The following is a 21,251-nucleotide window of genomic DNA, read 5'->3' as shown; positions in this document are numbered from 1 at the left end:
CCCCCTCTCCTCTCATCCCCTCTGCTCTCCACGTTCCCCCTCTCCTCTCATCCCCTCTGCTCTCCACGTTCCCCCTCTCCTCTCATCCCCTCTGCTCTCCACGTTCCCCCTCTCCTCTCATCCCCTCTGCTCTCCACGTTCCCCCTCTCCTCTCATCCCCTCTGCTCTCCACGTTCCCTCTCTCCTCTCATCCCCTCTGCTCTCCACGTTCCCCCTCTCCTCTCATCCCTCTGCTCTCCACGTTCCCTCTCTCCTCTCATCCCCTCTGCTCTCCACGTTCCCTCTCTCCTCTCATCCCCTCTCTCTCCACGTTCCCCCTCTCCTCTCATCCCCTCTCTCTCCACGTTCCTCTCTCCTCTCATCCCCTCTGCTCTCCACGTTCCCTCTCTCCTCTCATCCCCTCTGCTCTCCACGTTCCCCCTCTCCTCTGCTCCCCACGTTCCCCCTCTCCTCTCATCCCCTCTGCTCTTCACGTTCCCTCTCTCCTCTCATCCCCTCTGCTCTCCACGTTCCCTCTCTCCTCTCATCCCCTCTGCTCTCCACGTTCCCCCTCTCCTCTCATCCCCTCTGCTCCCCACGTTCCCCCTCTCCTCTCATCCCCTCTGCTCTCCACGTTCCCTCTCTCCTCTCATCCCCTCTGCTCTCCACGTTCCCTCTCTCCTCTCATCCCCTCTGCTCTCCACGTTCCCTCCCTCCTCTCATCCCCTCTGCTCTTCACGTTCCCTCTCATCCCCTCTGCTCTTCACGTTCCCCCTCTCCTCTCATCCCTCTGCTCTCCACGTTCCCCCTCTCCTCTCATCCCCTCTGCTCTCCACGTTCCCGCTCTCATCTCATCCCCTCTGCTCTCCACGTTCCCCCTCTCCTCTCATCCCCTCTGCTCTCCACGTTCCCTCTCTCCTCTCATCCCCTCTGCTCTCCACATTCCCTCTCTCCTCTCATCCCCTTTGCTCTCCACTCTCGCTCTTCACACATCTATGGGCATGAAATATGCAGCAGCTACAGAGTACTTTCAAATGGAGTGTGTCTGTACGTGCATGTGTGTGACTCACTCTCTGCAGGCTGAGGAGATGTGTGATGCTACTGTATATTTACAGTCCATGATCATGGTGAGGGTCTCACTGTCGTTGGCCTCCTGAAAGGGTGGATGGCCACACACCAACATGAACAGAATCACCCCCAGACTCCAGATATCTACAGAGACAGAGACAGACAGAGAGACAGACAGAGAGAGAGAGACAGAGAGAGAGAGGTTAGCCCCTCTTATTGGTCCTTCATATACCTGGAGAAAGGTGTATAGCTACAGCTACATTTCACTTGTGAAACAGAGAAACAGTTAGAGAGAGAGAAAGGACGAGTGAGAGTAAGAAAGACAGACAGAGAAAGAGGGAAAAAAGATTGAGGGAGAAATACATAAAGACTAAGAAAGAGATGCATGGTATTGTATGTTTTTTCCACTGACCTACATAAGAACAACCTGCTCCTACTCAGAAGAAGCATGAATCATCTGACCAGGACACTTCCATAAATACACACACTGGCCTAGGGCATCTGCCTGACCACACACACACAGAGACACACACATTAACGTTACGCTCATGCATGGATACACGCCCACACACATAAGAACCAACACACATGCAGGCACACACACAAAGTGGGTTTATGTTCATCCTTCAATGTCTCTAACACATGTCATGTTACAGTACATGAAACAGTTCTCTTATTCAGAACAACCATTAACAGAACAACTATCTACACACACACTGCAGTAAGAGAGGACAACAAAACATTGCTATCGCCTGTTTTCACGTCACCAGGTATTCTAGCAACCGTGCCCCCAGTCCCTCATTACCTTGTCATAGGGCAAAAAAAATCCTGGATAACTTTATTTATAAACCCGTGGGCTGACAGCCTCTGGATAACTTTATTTATAAACCATCTGGCTGACAGTTTCTTGGATACATATTTAAAAGAGAGCTTGTCACAGTGTCTCTCTTATTAGCTTTAGAACTGCTATCAGTGAGACAGCTATGTGATGTAACACCCTCTGCATCCTCTATTACAGGCCTGGTGTTAAGATACAACCCTCTCCCCATAACAATCAGTGCCCCTACCATTTCCTTAGACATCCCTCAACCTCTGCCAGATGGGCTACATTCAGCAATCACCGCATTGCTGAGTGATATCAACAGCACACACACATAACCAGAGGCGTCAGCAACTACAAACACAAATCGGATCATCTGCTCAGCACAAAAGAGAAGGATAAAATAGAGAGCAAGACAGAAACTGGCCCTGCGTCTCCACTCAGTCAGAAAAATGTGAAATGCTCCCTCTCTTTCTTTTTCTCTTTATTTCTTTCTTTCTTTCTGGGTCTGAAGCCTTGGCCTCTGGGTGCAGGGGATGAATACTGATTCCCTTTGTCTCTCTCGCTCTCTTTCTTCCCCTTTCAGTCTCTCCCCTCCCCCTCTTGTTTTCCCTCTTTCTTTTTCATTTTATATCCATCACTTAGTCCCTCTGTGAGGTGTCGTTACACCAGAGGTGCTGTTACACCAGAGGTGCTGTTACACCAGAGGTGCTAGGAGAAACACATTAATGGTGTAGAAACCAATTTCATTGTGTATTGATATTTGATTTGGGAGTTGTTATCTCCCTCTTCTCCATTCAGAAGATAATAGATAGAGTGAGATATAGACCAGATAGTTGCCTAGAAGTTAGAGAGGCGTGCGAGCAACCAGAGGGTTGGCAGTTTAAATCCCGGGTCCGACGGGGAAAGTCTGGCGCACCTCTCTCCAAAACCTGTATATGTATCAGGGGTTGGAACTGGTTCAGATCCTAGAACGAAAGTGATCTATACTGTTCCGGAACAGAATCGTTATTTTAAAAAGCATAGTTAGCCAGCTCTGTTCCAACGTTAGCTATGCAAACTCTTTGAAGTTCAAAAACATTCAAAGTTCTTTCATAGAAGCCGCTCCTCCGTAGGTATAATTTTGTGGGCCTAATTCAGATAATAATTCAGATAATAGCCTCTGGCTACAAGGTCCAGTCTGAACTTAAGTGTCAAAACAACAAGAGGCTCAGCGCTTCAAGCCAACCTTGCTTTTCCACCCTCTCCCTCCCCACCCACAAAGTTCCAGTTGAATTTCGTGCCCTACACTTGTCTGTCCAATGCATGTAAATAGCTTGCCCGCTCCAGCCAGAACTGTTTCGGTCGTTTCCTTTGTTATTTTAGTGTTCATTAAATAAATATGGACACATACCACGCTGCACCTTGGTCCTCTCCTTCCAACAGCCATTACAATAAATTGTTACTTGTTTTTGGGTTTGAACCGGTTCAGAACTTTATTTTGCTGGTCGGAACAGCGGAACGGAACAAAAAAAATAATGGTTCTGTTCAGAACAAAACAATTGGAAAATAATTTGGGTTCCAACCTCTGCATGTGTCTTTCAAAGGGGTTGGGTTGAAAGCTAAAGTAAAATTTAGGTTGGACCTTGTGTTGACCAATACATTTTTTTATTTAACTAAGTCAGTTAAGAACAAATTCTTATTTTACAATGATGGCCTACCGGGGAACAGTGGGTTAACTGCCAACCATCTACTTCCGTCTACTTCCGGCGCCGACAGAGATGGCCGCCTCGCTTCGCGTTCCTATTAAACTATGCAGTGTTTTGTATTTTTACGTGTTATTTCTTACATTAGTACCCCAGGTCATCTTAGGTTTCATTACATACAGTCGAGAAGAACTACTGAATATAAGAGCAGCGTCAACTCACCATCAGTACGACCAAGAATATGACTTTCGTGAAGCGGATCCTGCCTTTCACCCAGGACAACGGAATGGGTCGCCTTCGTAAGGCGACTTCGTAAAAGAGGGGAACAAAGCGGTCTTCTGGTCAGACTCCAGAGACGGGCACATCGTGCACTACTCCCCAGTATACTTCTCGCCAATGTCCAGTCTCTTGACAACAAGGTTGATGAAATCCGAGCAAGGGTAGCATTCCAGAGGGACATCAGAGACTGTAACGTTCTTTGCTTCACGGAAACATGGCTCACTGGAGAACGTTACAGTCTCTGATGTCCCTCTGGAATGCTACCCTTGCTGGTGCAGCCAGCTGGTTTCTCCACGCCTCGCGCCGACAGAAACAAACATCTTTCTGGTAAGAAGAGGGGCGGGGGCGTATGCCTAATGGCTAACGAGACGTGGTGTGGCCACAATAATATACAGGAACTCAAGTCCTTCTGTTCACCTGATTTAGAATTCCTCACAATCAAATGTCGACCGCATTATCTACCATTATCTACATTATCTATCTATCTACTATCTATTATCTATATTCCCCCCCAAGCAGACACATCGATGGCTCTGAACGAACTTTATTTGACTCTTTGCAAACTGGAATCCACACATCCATCCTGAGGCTGCATTCATTGTAGCTGGGGATTTTAACAAGGCTAATCTGAAAACAAGACTCCCTAAATTGTATCAGCATATCGATTGCGCAACCAGGGCTGGCAAAACCTTGGATCATTGCTATTCTAACTTCCGCGACGCATATAAGGCCCTGCCCCGCCCTCCTTTCGGAAAAGCTGACCACGACTCCATTTTGTTGATCCTTGCCTACAGACAGAAACTAAAACAGGAAGCTCCCACGCTGAGGTCTGTCCAACGCTGGTCCGACCAATCTGATTCCACACTCCAAGACTGCTTCCATCACGTGGACTGGGATATGTTTCGTATTGCGTCAGACAACAACATTGACGAATACGCTGATTCGGTGTGCGAGTTCATTAGAACGTGCATTGAAGATGTCATTCCCATAGCAACGATTAAAACATTCCCAAACCAGAAACCGTGGATGGCAGCATTCGCGTGAAACTGAAAGCGCGAACCACTGCTTTTAAATCAGGGCAAGGTGACCGGAAACATGACCGAATACAAACAGTGTAGCTATTTCCTCCGCAAGGCAATCAAACAAGCTAAGCGTCAGTATAGAGACAAAGTAGAATCTCAATTCAACGGCTCAGACACAAGAGGTATGTGGCAGGGTCTACAGTCAATCACGGATAACAAAAAGAAAACCAGCCCCGTCACGGACCAGGATGTCTTGCTCCCAGGCAGACTAAATAACTTTTTTGCACGCTTTGAGGACAATACAGTGCCACTGACACGGCCTGCAACCAAAACATGCGGCCTCTCCTTCACAGCCGAGGTGAGTAAAACATTTAAACGTGTTAACCCTCGCAAGGCTGCAGGCTCAGACGACATCCCCACCCGCTCCCTCAGAGCATGCGCAGACCAGCTGGCTGGTGTGTTTACGGACATATTCAATCGATCCCTATCCCAGTCTGCTGTTCCCACATGCTTCAAGAGGGCCACCATTGTTCCTGTTCCCAAGAAAGCTAAGGTAACTGAGCTAAACGACTACCGCCCCGTAGCACTCACTTCCGTTATCATGAAGTGCTTTGAGAGACTAGTCAAGGACCATATCACCTCCACCCTACTTGACACCTTAGACCCACTCCAAGCGGGGACCGAGAGACTGAAAAACAGCTTCTATCTCAAGGCCATCAGACTGTTAAACAGCCATCACTAACATTGAGTGGCTGCTGCCAACACACTGACTCAACTCCACCCACGTTAATAATGGGAATTGATGGGAAATGTAAAATATATCACTAGCCACTTTAAACAATGCTACCTAATATAATGTTTACATACCCTACATTATTCATCTCATATGTATACGTATATACTGTACTCTATATCATCTACTGCATCCTTATGTAATACATGTATCACTAGCCACTAACTATGCCACTTTGTTTACATACTCATCTCATATGTATATACTGTACTCGATACCATCTACTGTATCTTGCCTATGCCGCTCTGTACCATCACTCATTCATATATCTTTATGTACATATTCTTTATCCCCCTACACTTGTGTGTATAAAACAGTAGTTTTGGAATTGTTAGTTAAATTACTTGTTGGTTATTACTGCATTGTCGGAATTAGAAGCACAAGCATTTCGCTACACTCGCATTAACATCTGCTAACCATGTGTATGTGACAAATAAGATTTGATTTGATTTGTTCAGGGGCAGAAAGACAGATTTTTACCTTATCAGCTTTCGGTTCAGCTTTCGGTCACCTTTCGGTTACTGGCCCAATGCTCTAACCACTAGGCTACCTGCCGCCCCAATAAAGTGATATTAATATTAATTTATTAATACTATAACCAGCTAAGGCACTACCCTCTGCAACACCTCTGTTGTTAGTAGTCTGATAGTTGTGAAAGTGTCCCAGTTTGTCTGCCAAGCAAGGTTGGGGTCCATTCTATCGGGACCAATTCAGTCAATACAGGAAGTAAACAGAAATCCCAATTCCACATTTTCAATTAGAAAAAAAAATGTCTTGGAATTTCAGTATACTTCCTAACTGTATTGACTTTGAAATGGAATTGACCCAAAAGCCAACTGCATGTAAGGGTCATTATTAGCCTGGTCTGTTAGAGGATCTAGCAGTTCACCTGGGACAGATAGAGGACTGTATGCACTTTTCCCACTGGGAAGAACACACGCTGGACTATGGATTCTGGAGTTTAACACACACACACACACGCACACACAAAGCAAGACAGAAATCGAGCGAGAAAGAGAGTGCGAGAGAGATGGAGAGAAAGACAGAGAAATCACAGCACCACACAGAAAAGGCAGTATGTCTCAAATCTTTCTGAAGTAAAGACTGCAATAACAACCTGCCACTGTTGATAAATCACAACAAGCCCGTCTGAAATCAGTCCCTTCATATATACAAATACAGACACACTCCTACACACACACACACCCTCCTTCCCTCCCCCCTACACAAACACAGTTCTCCCAACAGACACTCACCCACAGCGGGTGCGTCATATTCATCTCCCAGCAGTATCTCTGGAGCAGAGTAGGCCAGAGAGCCACAGGAGGTGGCCAGGTTCTCCCCTGGTTGGAACTTGTTGCTGAAGCCAAAATCAGTGAGCTTGACCAGGCCCTGCTTCTCAAAAAACACCACGTTCTCTGGCTTCAGGTCACGGTGCACCACGTGGAGCTGGTGGCAGTAGGAGATGGCATGAACGATCTGGGCAAAGTAACGCTTCGCCACCTGGAGGGAGGAGTTAAGACATCTTCAGCTTTAGTGATGATGATCATGATATTATGTTTTTATAGGTAGGGTGTTTACAATGCTGCTGTAGTCCTTTTTCATTACACACACACACACAAGGGGTCTGGTCCTTTTTACACACACACACACCCCTCCAAACCAACACACTCCCCCACCCACCACACACCTCCTCTGTGAGTCCTCCGTCGTGCTTCATGATGCAGTCGTACATGTCCCCTCCATCACCCAGCTCCAGGATTAGGTAGAGCTTGGTCTGCGTGTCGATGACCTCATACAGACGCACCACGTTGGGGTGTTGCACCAGCTTCATACACCTGACCTCCTGGAACAGGTGAGCTCTGGCTACTGGGTCCAGTCTGGACTTATCGATCACCTTCACGGCTACCTGGAGTGGAAATAATGATTATTATTATCATGTTCTTCATCAGAATCATCATCCTTCTCCTAGGACATATAGCCACTGGCTACAAGGTCCAGTCTGAACTTAAGTGTCACCTTGATATGGAATAATAATTACAGGATTGCTAGCCAATCAATTACTTTACATTAATCAATCAATTTACTGCCAGTAGAAACATTTAGAACCAGTAGTATTCCCTCTGGACCAGAAATGCAGTATCTTCCCAGTCAGGAAAATAACCTCACACTCAACGTCAACAAAACAAAGGAGATGATTGTGGACTTCAGGAAACAGCAGAGGGAGCACCCCCTATCCACATCGACGGGACAGTAGTGGAGAGGGTAGTAAGTTAAGTTCCTCAGCGTACACATCACAGACAAACTTAATTGGTCCACTCACACAGACAGCATTGTGAAGAAAGCGCAGCAGCGCCTCTTCAACCTCAGGAGGCTGAAGAAATTCGGCTTGTCACCAAAAGCACTCACAAACTTCTACAGATGCACAATTGAGAGCATCCTGGCGGGCTGTATCACCGCCTGGTACGGCAACTGCTCCGCCCACAACCGTAAGGCTCTCCAGAGGGTAGTGAGGTCTGCACAACGCATCACCGGGGGCAAACTACCTGCCCTCCAGGACACCTACACCACCCGATGTCACAGGAAGTCCATAAAGATCATCAAGGACAACAACCACCCGAGCCACTGACTGTTCACCCTGCTATCATCCAGAAGGCGAGGTCAGTACAGGTGCATCAAAGCTGGGACCGAGAGACTGAAAAACAGCTTCTATCTCAAGGCCATCAGACTGTTAAACAGCCACCACTAACATTGAGTGGCTGCTGCCAACATACTGACTCAACTCCAGCCACTTTAATAATGGAATTGATGGAAATCGATGTAAAAATGTATCACTAGCCACGTTAAACAATGCCACTTTATATAATGTTTACATACCCTACATTACTCATCTCATATGTATACGTATATACTGTACTCATTTAAACCGCTGCATCTTGCTGCATCTACTGCATCTTGCCATCTTTATGTAATACATGTATCACTAGCCACTTTAAACTATGCCACTTTATGTTTATATACCCTACATTACTCATATGTATATACTGTACTCTATACCATCTGCTGCATCTTGCCTATGCCGTTCTGTACAATCACTCATTCATATATCTTTATGTACATATTCTTTATCCCTTTACAATTGTGTGTATAAGGTAGTAGTTGTGGAATTGTTAGGTTAGATTACTCGTTGGTTATTACTGCGTTGTCAGAACTAGAAGCACAAGCATTTCGCTACACTCGCATTAACATCTGCTAACCATGTGTATGTGACAAATCAAATTTGATTTGATTTGAAAAGACCAGGCAGACAGACAAGCTACCTTTTCTCCCGTGAAGACGTGGCGTGCTAGTTTGACCACGGCAAAGTGTCCTCGTCCCAACGTCTTGTCCAGGTCGTAGAGCCCGGCGATCTTCCCATCGTGACCCCTCTTGAACCCTGCCATGGATGCTGGGGATTGGGATGAAGTTGGCCCTATATGCTGATATAAGATCAGTTTTGCATTTTAGAGTCTGGATAGTTGGGACGGTGAACTGATCCTGGATCTGTGCCTACGGGAGACCTCTACCGCCGTATGATGAATTTGGCTTTAGATTCTGATCTTAGATCAATCTTCTGCTAGTGAACTGGAACCCATGGTGCAGTCTGCGTTCCAGCCCTGTGAGAGCGAAAGAAAGTGCGGGTTGAGGGGGAGAGAGGGAGGAAGGGGGTGGGAAGACAGGGGAGAAAGAGAGTTGATCATTTTCACACACATAGGAACCATTCCAACCACCATAGAGAAGGTTTAGGCACACACATAGGAACCATTCCAACCACCATAGAGAAGGTTTAGGCACACACACGCATATGTCTGATTATACAATACTTCTTCCAGATAGGCGAAATGTTCCCCTTACAGGAATTCCTGCTCTGGTGCCAAGAACCACAGAGACATGACCGAACTGCTCCCAAGAACATTCCTAAAAAGGTGACTATTCAGGTGTGTCCGTGCACGTATCCACCTTTTTGCATTCACATTCTCAGATCAGTTCAGATGAACTTGGCAAGGGAAGAAAGGACATTTCAGACTACTGGTATGAACCCTAACCCTGCCCTGGGTAGGGCAAGGCTACTTCAATGTGAGGACACATTCCAACCAGACAGGCAGGCAAGCAGTAGGGCAGGCAGGGTGTTGTATAACTGTTCCAGTAGTGTGTATTGATTACCCTGTACGCACAACTGTGACACACTGTACTATGAAGGGTCAGGGTCTACATTTCCAATAGACACTTCAACCACTCTCCACAATGTCAGCAAATATATACTGAACAGAAATATAAATGAAACATGCAACAATTTCAAAGATTTTACAGAGTTACACTTCATGTAAAGAAATCAGTCAATTAAACTGATCCAGAGGATCCGAAACATGCTTAATGGGTGACATGTCTGGTGAGTATACAGGCCATGGAAGAACTGGGACATCTTCAGCTTCCAGGACTTGTGTACAGATCCTTCTAACATGGGGCCATGCATTATCTTGCTGAAACATGAAGTGATGGAGGCAGATGAATGGCACGACAATGGGCCTCAGGATCTCATCAGGATATCCCTGTGCATTCAAATCGCTATCGATAAAATGCTATTGTGTTCGTTGTCTGTATCTTGCCTGCTCAGACCATAACTCCACAATCACCATGGGGCACTCTGTTCACAACGTTGACATCAGCAAACCGCTCACCCACACGACGCCATACACATTGGTCTGCAGTTCTGAGGACGGTTGGACGTACTGCCAAATTCTTTAAAACGATGTTCGATGCGGCTAATGGTAGAGAAATTAACATGAAATTATCTTGGCAACAGCTTTGGTGAACATTCCTGCAGTCAACATGCCAATTGCATGCTCCCTCAAAACTTGAGACATCTGAGGCATTGTGCTGTGTGACAAAACTGCACATTTTAGAGTTGCCTTTTATTGTCCCCAGCACAAGGTGCACCTGTGTAATGATCATGCTGTTTAATCAGCTTCTTGATATGCCACACCTGTCAAGTGGATGGATTATCTTGGCAAATGATAAATGCTCACTAACAGGGATGTAAATAAACATGTGCACATCATTTGAGAGAAATAAGCTTTTTATGTGGAACATTTTTGGGACCTTTTATTTCAGCTCATGAAACATGGGACCAACACTTTACATTTTGCGTTTATATGTTTTGTTCACTGTATAATAACTGCATTATTAATAATGATTTATTACTAATATTTAATCATTATTGTTTTTCTTATTTAAGTAGGATATGGCAAAAGAAAAATCAACAACCCTGGCCTGGCATTACAAAGCTGACAAACAACAACTGCAGAACCCTAGCTACTATTTTTGGAAGACTAAATAATTGAGATAAGTGACTATATTTTGGGGACAAAATATCTGGCCTCCCTGTAGGCTATCTGAGTGTGTCACTCTGCCAAGAGGTCTGGACCTTTATGGCACAGTGTTCATGTCAACACAGGACAACGCATGTGTCAACCCTTTCTTCCCCATCCAAAATGTGACAGGCTGTCAAAGCTATATGGTGAATGCTATTTGTTACCGACAAAGAAACCCGCAAAGCCATGGCTTTTCAATGGCATTGGCGAGGTAGGCAAGCGCAGTGTTGATACACAAATAAAGGTACAGTATAATTTTAATAGTCTACACAGTATAGGCTGATGGGCTTGTTTGGCAGATACAAAACATAAGGACGCCACTAAAAGCAAATACATAAAGATCCTATAGGCTACCTGTGTGTGGACGGTTACGGTATTTAGTTGACTTACCGCGCTGCGGTGAGTTGCAATGTAGGCTAATTCTGACCTTCCCGCTGCGTTCATTCGTTATAAGTCATTCAATGCAGACTGCCTCGAAGAACGACCGTCGATTAGGCAACTAGGCTGTACAATGTGCTCCGATAACATCAGTCTTCAGCCTTGTCAATAGCACTAGATTTAGTTAGATTGAGCACTGAAAATAACTGCGGCTAATTCAAAGCTTCCGTGTGTGAATCTGATAGATGCAGCAGTTCTCTCGCTCTCTGCTTTGGGGCGCATCGGTACTCGTCATCTCTGACGTCAGAAGTACGTAAACCTGCACACATCAACAACAAATAAACCACACCAGATGTATTTCTGTTTTTAAATTGACACACACACGACATATCGAATAAAAACTCGAGCACCCTCATATCAATGCAAATAAACACTAAATGGAAAACTACTAGCCCAAAACACTGTAGAGGCCTTTATGCAGGTGCAGTGTGAGTATGTGTAGAGTGAAAGAGCAGGGAGGAAGAAGTGTAATTCATTCAACATCTCCACTCCCAATATTCCAGTCCTGGCCATCATTGTGCCAGAGGAACCTTGGTGATAAAGTCAACATAGCAGAGCAGAGGAGCCTCATCTAAGGGTTGGTCTTACTGGGCTCTCCTTGTTCTGCTCTCCTCACTCTCACATACACACACAAACTTAAAGTTCCTCGGGGGACACATCACAGACAAACTGAAGTGGTCCACCCACACAGACAGTGTGGTGAAGAAGAACCTCAGGAGGCTGAAGAAATTTGGCTTGTCACCTTAAACCTTCACAAAAGTTTACAGATGCACAATTGAGAGCATCCTGTTAGGCTGTATCACCGCCTGGTACGGCAACTGCATCACCCACCACCGCAGGGCTCTCCAGATGGTGGTGTGGTCTGCACGACGTATCACCGGGGGCAAACTACCTGCCCTCCAGGACACATACACCACCCATGTCACAGGAAGGCCAAAAAGATCATCAAGGAAACAACCACCCGAGCCACTGCCTGTTCACCCCGCTATCATTCAGAAGGTGAGGTCATCAAAGCTAGGACCGAGAGACTGAAGCTCATTTTCAATCTCAAGGCCATCAGACTGTTAAACAGCCATTACTAACAGAGGCTGTTGCCTACATACTCAACACTTTATTAATGCTACTTTACTCATTCAATATGTATATACTGTATTTTATACCATCTATTGCATATTGCCTAAGCCGCTCGGTCATTGCTCATCCATGTATTTATATGTACATATTCTTATTTCCATCCCTTTACTTAGATTTGTGTGTATTAGGTAGTTGTTGTGGAATTGTTAAATTACTTGTTAGATATTACTGCACTGGCAGAACTAGAAGCACAAACATTTTGCTACACTCGCAATAACATCTGCTAACCATGTGTGTGACCAATAAAATTTGATTTGACTCACACACACACAGTATATGTTTTACTATCCTTGTGGTGACCTAAAATTGATATGCATTCAAAATCATATTTTCCCTAACCCTAACTCCTACCCCTAATTGTAACCCTAAACCTAACCCCTAAAACGGATTTGTCCTTGTGGAGACCTGGGAAATGTCCCCACAAAGGAGATTTCCCTTGTTTTACTATCCTTATGGGGACTTTTGAGGAAATCCAGGACCCACAAGGATCGTCATAAGTGCATGTGCACACACACACACACACACACGTTCTGCTGTTCTATTCTCAACATAATAACAGATGTAGATGAATGACTTTTGGAGAAAAATAGGTGTTATTGCAACAACTTTATACAGTTGTAATAACATTACTTTTTCTGGATTGGTCGAGTACACATATTTAGCAAATGTTATCGCAGGTGCAGCCAAATGCTTATGTTCCTAGCTCCAACAATGCAGTAATACCTAACAATACAAAACAATGCACACACATTCCAAAAATAAAATAAAGGAAATACAAACATATTCAGATTTTCATGTAGATTTAAATCAAAACTGTAACTCGGCCACTCAGGAGCATTCAGTTCTTGGTGAGCTACTACAGTGTATATTTGTGGCCTTGTGTTTTAGGTTATTGTCCTGCTGAAAGGTGAATTCATCTCTCCCTGAAAAGCAGGCTGAATCAGTTTTTTTTTGCAAACAGGATGCATGTTTTGGAATATATTTTCTTTCTGTAGAGGCTTCCTTCTTTTCACTCTGTCAATTAGGTTAGTAATGTGGAGTAACTACAATGTTGTTGATCCATCCTCAGTTTTTTTTCCTATCACAGCCATTATGTTACAGCCTTATTCTGTACCTGCTCATGATGGCGCCGGAGGGGATGACTGCCGTCTTATCGGTTCTTAACCAACCATGCTATTTTGTTTGTTTTTGCAATGTTCGTGACTTGATTTGTACATAATGTTGCTGCTACCACCTCTTATGACCGAAAAGAGCTTCTGGACATCAGAACTGCGATTTCTCACATCAAATTAGACAAAGATTTTTCTTCAAAGAGTCAGATGGGAGGGATATTCTACAGACACATAACCAGGCCCCGATCCCAGTCATGCGCTGGAGAAGGAAACTGAGATTTTGCGGATAAAGATCAGGGTGCCTTGTGAGGATCAGGCGACGAGTGGCTAATCTGTCTCTGCCTTTCGTCCTGCTAGCTAACGTTAAATCGCTGGAAAATAAATGGGACAAACTGAAAGCATGTATATCCTACCAACGGGATATTAAAAACTGTAATATCCTATGTTTTACTGAGTCATGGCAGAACAACAACATTAAGAACATACAGCTGGCAGGTTATACACTCTATTGGCAGGATAGAACAACAGCCTCTGGTAAGACAGGGGGAGGGGGGCCTAACAATATATGTAAACAACAGCTGTTGCACGATATCTAAGGAAGTCTCAAGGTTTTGCTCGCCAGAGGTAGAGTATCTCATGATAAGCTGTAGACCACACTATCTACCGAGAGAGTTATCCGTTTTATTCATAGCTGTCTACATACCTCCACAGACTGATGTTGGCACCAAACCGTACTCAATGATCTGTATACCGCCATAAGCAAACAGGAAAACGCTAATCCAGAGGTGGTACTCCTAGTGGCCGGGGACTTTAATGCAGGGAAACCTAAATTAGTTTAACCTAATTACTATCAGCATGTTAAAATGTGCAACCAGAGGGGGAAAATCCAGACCACCTTTACTGCACACACAGAGACGCATACAAAGCTCTCCCTCGCCCTCCATTTGGCAAAAATGTAAAGCAGGAAGCACCAGTGACTCGGTCTATAAAAAAGTGGTCAGATGAAGCAGATGCTATAACTACAGGACTGTTTTGCTAGCACATACTGGCATTTGTTCCGGGATTCTTCAGATGGCACAAAGGAGTACACCACATCAGTCACTGGCTTTATCAATAAGTGCATTGAGGACATCGTCCTCACAGTGACTTTACGTACATACCCCAACCAGAAGCCATGGATTACAGGCAACATTCACACTGAGCTAAAGGGTAGAGCTGACGCTTTCAAGGAGCGTGACTTCCAACCCGGAAGCTTATAAGAAATCCCCCTATGCCCCCCAACGAACCAAAAAAACAGGCAAAGCGTCAATAAAGGGCTAAGATCGAATCGTACTACACCGACTCCGATGTTCGTTGGATGTGGCAGGGCTTGCAAACTATTACAGACTACAAAGGGAAGCACAGCCGAGAGCTGCCCAGTGACATGAGCCTACCAGACGAGCTAAATAACTTCTATGCTCGCTTCGAGGCAAGTAACACTAAAACATGCAAGAGAGCATCAGCTGTTCTAGACGAGTGTTATCACGCTCTCTGCAGCCGATGTGAGTAAGACCTTTAAACAGGTCAACATTCACAAGGCCGCAGGGCCAGACGGATTTCCAGGACGTGTACTCCGAGCATGTGCTGACCAACTGGCAAGTGTCTCCACTGACATTTTCAACCTCTCCCTGACTGAGTCTGTAATACCAACATGTTTCAAGCAGACCACCATAGTCCCTGTGCCCAAGAACACAAAGGTAGCCTGCCTAAAAGACTACCGACCCATAGCACTCACATGTCGCCAAGAAATACTTTGAAAGGCTGGTCATGGCTCACATCAACACCATTATCCCAGAAACCCTAGACCCACTTCAATTTGCATACCACAACAACAGAGCCACAGATTATGCAATCTCTATTGTACTCCACACTGTCCTTTTACACCTGGACAAAAGGAACACCTATGTGAGAATGTTATTCTTTGACTACAGCTATTCTTTGACGACAGCTTAGCATTTAACACCATACTGCCCTCGAAGCTCATCACTAAGCCAAGGACCCAGGGGCTTAACACCTCCATCTGTAACTGGATCCTGGACTTCCTGACAGGCCACCCCCAGGTGGTAAGGGTAGGTAACAACACATCCCCCACGCTGATCCTCAACACAGGGGCCCATCAGGGGTACGTGCTCAATCCCCTCCTGTACTCCCTGTTCACTCATGACTGCACAGACAGGCACTACTCCAACACCATCATTAAGTTTGCTGATGACACAACAGTTGTCGTGTCTTTGGCTATGCCGGATTAAGTGATATGATATGCTATTCTATGAAATAATTTCTCTGTAATTAATATTACCTGAATAAGCTAATCAGGTAGATAATTAACTAGAAAAAGTGTAGTTAAACTCTTAAAGACCTGATAATCTTTTACATCAATAGCAGTCAATATTTAATCCTCACCTTATTTAGTCTCAACCAAGAATTTACAACTTTCAGATATCTTCACGAACCCTGGCTAACAATTTGAATCAGCAATACAAAATTAGATTTAATTATTTATTTACTAAATAATCACACAGAATGGATCATATGAATGAATTTAGCACAAGGCTGTATTGTAACAAAATGTGGAAAAAGTCAACAGGTCTGAATACTTTCTGAATGCACTGTATGCATGCCTCCGGAAGGGGACTAAAAGCCCACTCCGTATTCCTCTTCTCCATCAACGGCCTCTTGGAGCAGCCCCTGTAATGAGTGGAAGTGCCTTGGGGGTACAAATAAAGGAAAGTTTAATTTCTGTTTGAAAGGCTGTCACTCACCAGCATATTTAATATCTCAGCTGTAGGTAATAATGCAATAAACACAAATCATGTAAGAAATAACAACAAAATAATAACAAAACTAAAATATATATATATATATATACACACTGTTTGCTAGGAACAGGGTGACTATGTCTGTCAATGCCATCTTGTTTCTGTTCCTCTCCAGGGCCATGACTAGAGAACACTTGATTAGCCTTCTAATTATTCACCTCTTACAGTGCTTAACGAGTCAGATCTGTTTAATTACATGAAGTAGGTCTCTCTGCAAGCCATGTGAGTGCTCTGTTGGTCTGACTTAACTTTGTATCAATACATTTTTGTTCTGCCTTTTTTAACCAAAAATGACCTGTCCTAGAAAGGGCAATGAACAGGAGATCTGGCTGGACTAATAACTAGCACACATCTGACCCTCCTCCTGCCCTATTAGTGTCCTGTGACTGTTAGTGTGAACTAAAACAGGCCTGGCAGGGCTAATAACTGACCGTTATGTAATATTTACAACACTTCACTGAGATATCAGTAAGTAGGGGCAGGGACATTTATTCAGCAGAGTCCTGAAGCTAGTTAGGTTAATGCCCTGACTGTGAACCTGGGTTTTTGAACCTGGTTTGTCTGCATCCAAAAGTGTCTTACTCCGAGTTTAAAGGGATAATCCACCTCCAGAAATAAAAATAATTACATTCTTGTCAATTTGGTGAAAGCCTGTTTGTGAAAGCCAAACAGTTTTCTCCATGATTTAACTTGTAAACGGTCCATCTGTAAAATTAGGAAGTTGTGTAGGGAACGTGTCATAACTACATGGTTCTTGTCACTACAAATAGAGGATAACACACCATCACATGTCATTACCTCCAGATCAACAATTCAGCCAGTATATGGTATGGGCATACTTGTCTAGAACACATCCATCCATTTATATTGTCATGACAGTGTATATATTTCATTTAGATGATGTGCACAATCTAAACAGTGTAGCAAATTATTCAACTCAGTTTCTCCTTCAAGTACCATCTCGCAATGCGCCCTGTGTGTCTGTGGGGAAACATGGGAAAGGGTCGTTGTTACCATAGAATTACAAGTATTTCATAAGTGTCAAAGGCTTTTTTGACAATTACATGAAGTTGATGCAAAGAGTCAATATTTGCAGTGTTGACCCTTCTTTTTCAAGACCTCTGCAATCCACCCTGGCATGCTGTCAATTAACTTCTGGGCCACATCCTGACTGATGGCAGCCCATTCTTGCACAATCAATGCTTGGAGTTTGTCAGAATTTGTGGGGTTTTGTTTGTCCACCAGCCTCTTGACGATTGACCACAAGTTCTCAATGGGATTAAGGTCTGGGGAGTTTCCTGGCCATGGACCCAAAATATCGATGTTATGTTCCCCGAGCCACTTAGTTATCACTTTTGCCTTATGACAAGGTGCTCCATCATGCTGTGGAAAATGTGTTGTTCGTCACCAAACTGTTCCTGGATGGTTGGGATAAGTTGCTCTCAGGAGGATGTGTTGGTACCATCCTTTATTCATGGCTGTGGTCTTAGGAAAAATTAGTTAGTTAGTGAGCATACTCCCTTGGCTGAGAAGCAACCCCACACATGAATGGTCCCAGGATGCTTTACTGTTGGCATGACACAGAACTGATGGTAGCGCTCACCTTGTCTTCTCCGGACAAGCTTTTTTTCAGATGCCCCAAAAAAATCGGAAAGGGGATTCATCAGAGAAAATGACTTTACCCCAGGTCTGATTCCAGATTGATTAAGCATTAAGAATATAATTTACAGATAGAAAATAATGTAGCTGTTTGTTGACCAATGATTCTAGTATTTTCGCAAGACGGACCTGGAAATATGTTGATAATTATCGAGATCACTACTATCCTCGCCCGTGTGGAGTGGTAGCACAAAAGCTGCTTTCCACACTTTTGGAATATTTCATCATACTAAATAAAACATGTGTGTAACTGAGGCAGCAATGACGGGCACTGCATACTTAAGCAAAGACGGGTCCAAATTGTCAGCCCCTAATGACTTCTTCGTGTCAATAGCTAATAAGGCAGTAAGAACTTCTGTTTTTGTGAGTTGCCAAAAAGAAAAACCCTGACTACCATTCCAACCTCACGTGAGGTTGGCTGATAATTAATCGAGGCAACTGGAGGCTGGCTGTATGTTGCCAAGACCAGAAGGACCACCATTTATTTCAAACAGAAAACCAGTTGAGATAAAAAGAAAAAAAATGCTGATAAAAAGAATCACAAATCTTAACCTTTTCAGTCAAATTACTTGCTTAGGTGGGGTGGTAGGGGAATTAGCCCGCTTCATTGAATTAATGGTTTTCCAGAATTTAGAGGGATCAATAACAGTCTGCCACAGCGAAGTAGTTTGGTATGGCCGGTTTAACCGAGGCGGTGCACTTATTTCTCAATTGCCTAAATAGCTGCCAATCAGCTAACAAGACTGTTTGTCTAGCCTTGAACCAGGCTTGATTTCTTATCGAGAGGTCTGAAAGTACCCGAGTGAACCGTGAATTAGTTCGGGTTTTGACTTGAAAAGGGACCTGTTTATCAGTCAGAGACGTAAAAATGGAAGATACATTTTTTATTTTCCAAACAGGGTCGGTCTGGAATAGAGTTATATAGTAGAAAAAAAGCTCAGAATAATGTAGATCATGAAGAAATTCCTGGGGTGACATTTAAAAATTTGAGTTTTTCAATTTGGTATCACTAATGCAAGCAAGCAACAGGGCTTTTGTCTAACATCGTCAGCAATGGCAACGTCCTTAACCATAATCAAACTATTCAGCCAGGCCACTGAGATAACCAGAACGTCTCAGCTAGTGTCATGCACCTAGACATCCAGAAATTCCAGTTTAGACATTATTCGCATATTTACATATTACAATCCAACCGCTCTGCGAGATTTGAAAACAGCCCAAGTATCCATGGTGACAGAAGAGTCAACAGAACTGGATATGCTAGCCACAATAGGCATCCTGGTTGGATTAAAAGTTGAGCTAATAGTAGAGTTCAGGTAAATGTGCACAAGATTACTATGACTATACCCATACTTATGAGCACATGTAGCAAAACGATGATATAAAACTATTAATAGCATAGATGCGCTAAGTGGGTTCCTTGAGAGTGCAAAAACTAACAGGCACAGAATTACTATTTACAATACGTCTAACATGGGAAGCTGTGGCGGAATGATATTGCTGTGATCTAATGGGAGTAAATACCTTCGAGGAGCTTGATTTGATCAGTCAATGCCTCAGCGCTGACTTGTAGATGGCATCTACGTCAGTGTAAATTTAACAGCAACAATACATCCAAAGTGATTTGGTTTTCCCCCATAACATTTTGTTACATTACAGACTTATTTTTAAAATGGATTAAATAAATAAAAGATCCTCAGCAATCTACATACACAAAATTAGAAACAGAAATACCTTATTTACATATGTATTCAGGCCATTGGCGATGAGACTCGAAATTGAGCACAGGTGCATCCTGTTTCCATTGATCATCTTTGAGACGTTTCAACAACTTGATTGGAGTCCACCTGGGGTAAATTAAATTGATTGGACATGATTTGGAAATGCACACAGCTGTCTATATAAGGTTCCACGGTTGACAGTGTATGTCAGAGCAAAAACCAAGCCATGAGGTTAAAGGAATTGCCCGTAGAGCTGGTGGTGGCAGAATCATGCAATGGAGATGTTTCTCAGCGGCAGGGACTGGGAGACTAGTCAGGATCGGGGCAAAATTGAACGTAGCAAAATACAGAGAGATCCTTGGTGAAAACCTGCTCCAGAGCTCTCAGGACCTCAGACTGGGGCAAAGGTTCACCTTCCAACAGGGCAACAACCCTAAGCACACAGCCAAGACAAAGCAGGAGTGGCTTCAGGACAAGTCTCTGAATGTCCTTGAGTGACCTAGCCAGAGTATGGACTTAAACCTGCTCGAACATCTCTGGAGAGTCCTCAAAATAGCTGTGCAGCAGGTGTGCAAAGCTTGTAGTGTCATACCCAAGGAGACTTGAGGTTGTAATCGCTGTCAAAGGTGGTTCAGCAAAGTACTGAGTAAAAGTCCTTATTTAAATAAAAATAATAATAAATTAGCAAACATTTCTAAACCTGCTTTTGCTTTGTCATTATGGGGTATTGTGTGTAGAATAAGGCTTTAACCTAACAAAATTTGGAACAAGTCAAGGGGTCTGAATACTTGCCGAAGGCACTGTAAAAACAAATGTATGTGGGCACCACTTCAAATGACTGAATTTGGCTATTTCAGCCACAGCCGTTGCTGACAGGTGTATAAAATTGAGCACACCTCCATGCAATCTCCATAGACAAACATTGACAGAAGAATGGCATTACTGAAGAGCTCTGACTTTCAACGTGGCACCATCATAGGATGCCTCCTTTCCAACAAGTCAGTTTGTCAAATTTCTGCCCTGCTAGAGCTGCCCCGGTCAACTGTAAGTGCTGTTATTGTGAAGTGGAAATCTCTATGAGCAACAACGCCTCAGCTGCGAAGTGGTAGGTCACAGAATCTCACAAAGGGACCGCAGAGTGCTGAAGCGCTTATCGTGTAAAAATTGTCTGTCCTCAGTTGCAATACTCACTACTCGCTTCACCATCTGGCAGGATGAATCTGGGTCCACATATTTTCGGTCATGTAGTGTATTTCTATATAAAAAAAACAG

The 21,251-nt window shown here is 44.0% G+C and overlaps 1 protein-coding gene across 3 annotated transcripts in view; it reads right to left on the bottom strand.

Moving 5' to 3' along the window:
- Window positions 1-20,121, bottom strand: part of LOC118399540 (SNF-related serine/threonine-protein kinase-like) — a 30,653-nt gene extending 10,532 nt beyond the window's left edge. Inside the window, exons 1-5 of one of the 3 annotated variants that reach the window (XM_035795701.2) lie at window positions 19,993-20,121; window positions 8,967-9,302; window positions 7,337-7,555; window positions 6,903-7,149; window positions 1,050-1,191 (exon numbers count right to left, since the gene is read on the bottom strand). In XM_035795701.2, coding sequence (XP_035651594.1) covers window positions 1,050-1,191; window positions 6,903-7,149; window positions 7,337-7,555; window positions 8,967-9,089 — 731 coding nt within the window. In that variant the 5' untranslated portion in view covers window positions 9,090-9,302; window positions 19,993-20,121. Of the gene's footprint in view, window positions 1-1,049; window positions 1,192-6,902; window positions 7,150-7,336; window positions 7,556-8,966; window positions 9,303-11,447; window positions 11,707-19,782; window positions 19,967-19,992 lie in introns of those variants that run through there. The other 2 variants (XM_035795700.2, XM_035795698.2) reach the window with 2 other exon arrangements.
- Between the last annotated feature and the right edge of the window lie 1,130 nt (window positions 20,122-21,251).

Source organism: Oncorhynchus keta, chromosome 20 (genome assembly GCF_023373465.1).
Source record: "Oncorhynchus keta strain PuntledgeMale-10-30-2019 chromosome 20, Oket_V2, whole genome shotgun sequence".
NCBI classification, from domain to species: domain Eukaryota; kingdom Metazoa; phylum Chordata; class Actinopteri; order Salmoniformes; family Salmonidae; genus Oncorhynchus; species Oncorhynchus keta.
Note: the sequence above shows the minus strand (reverse complement) of the source record. Positions and strands in the feature narration are given on the sequence as shown.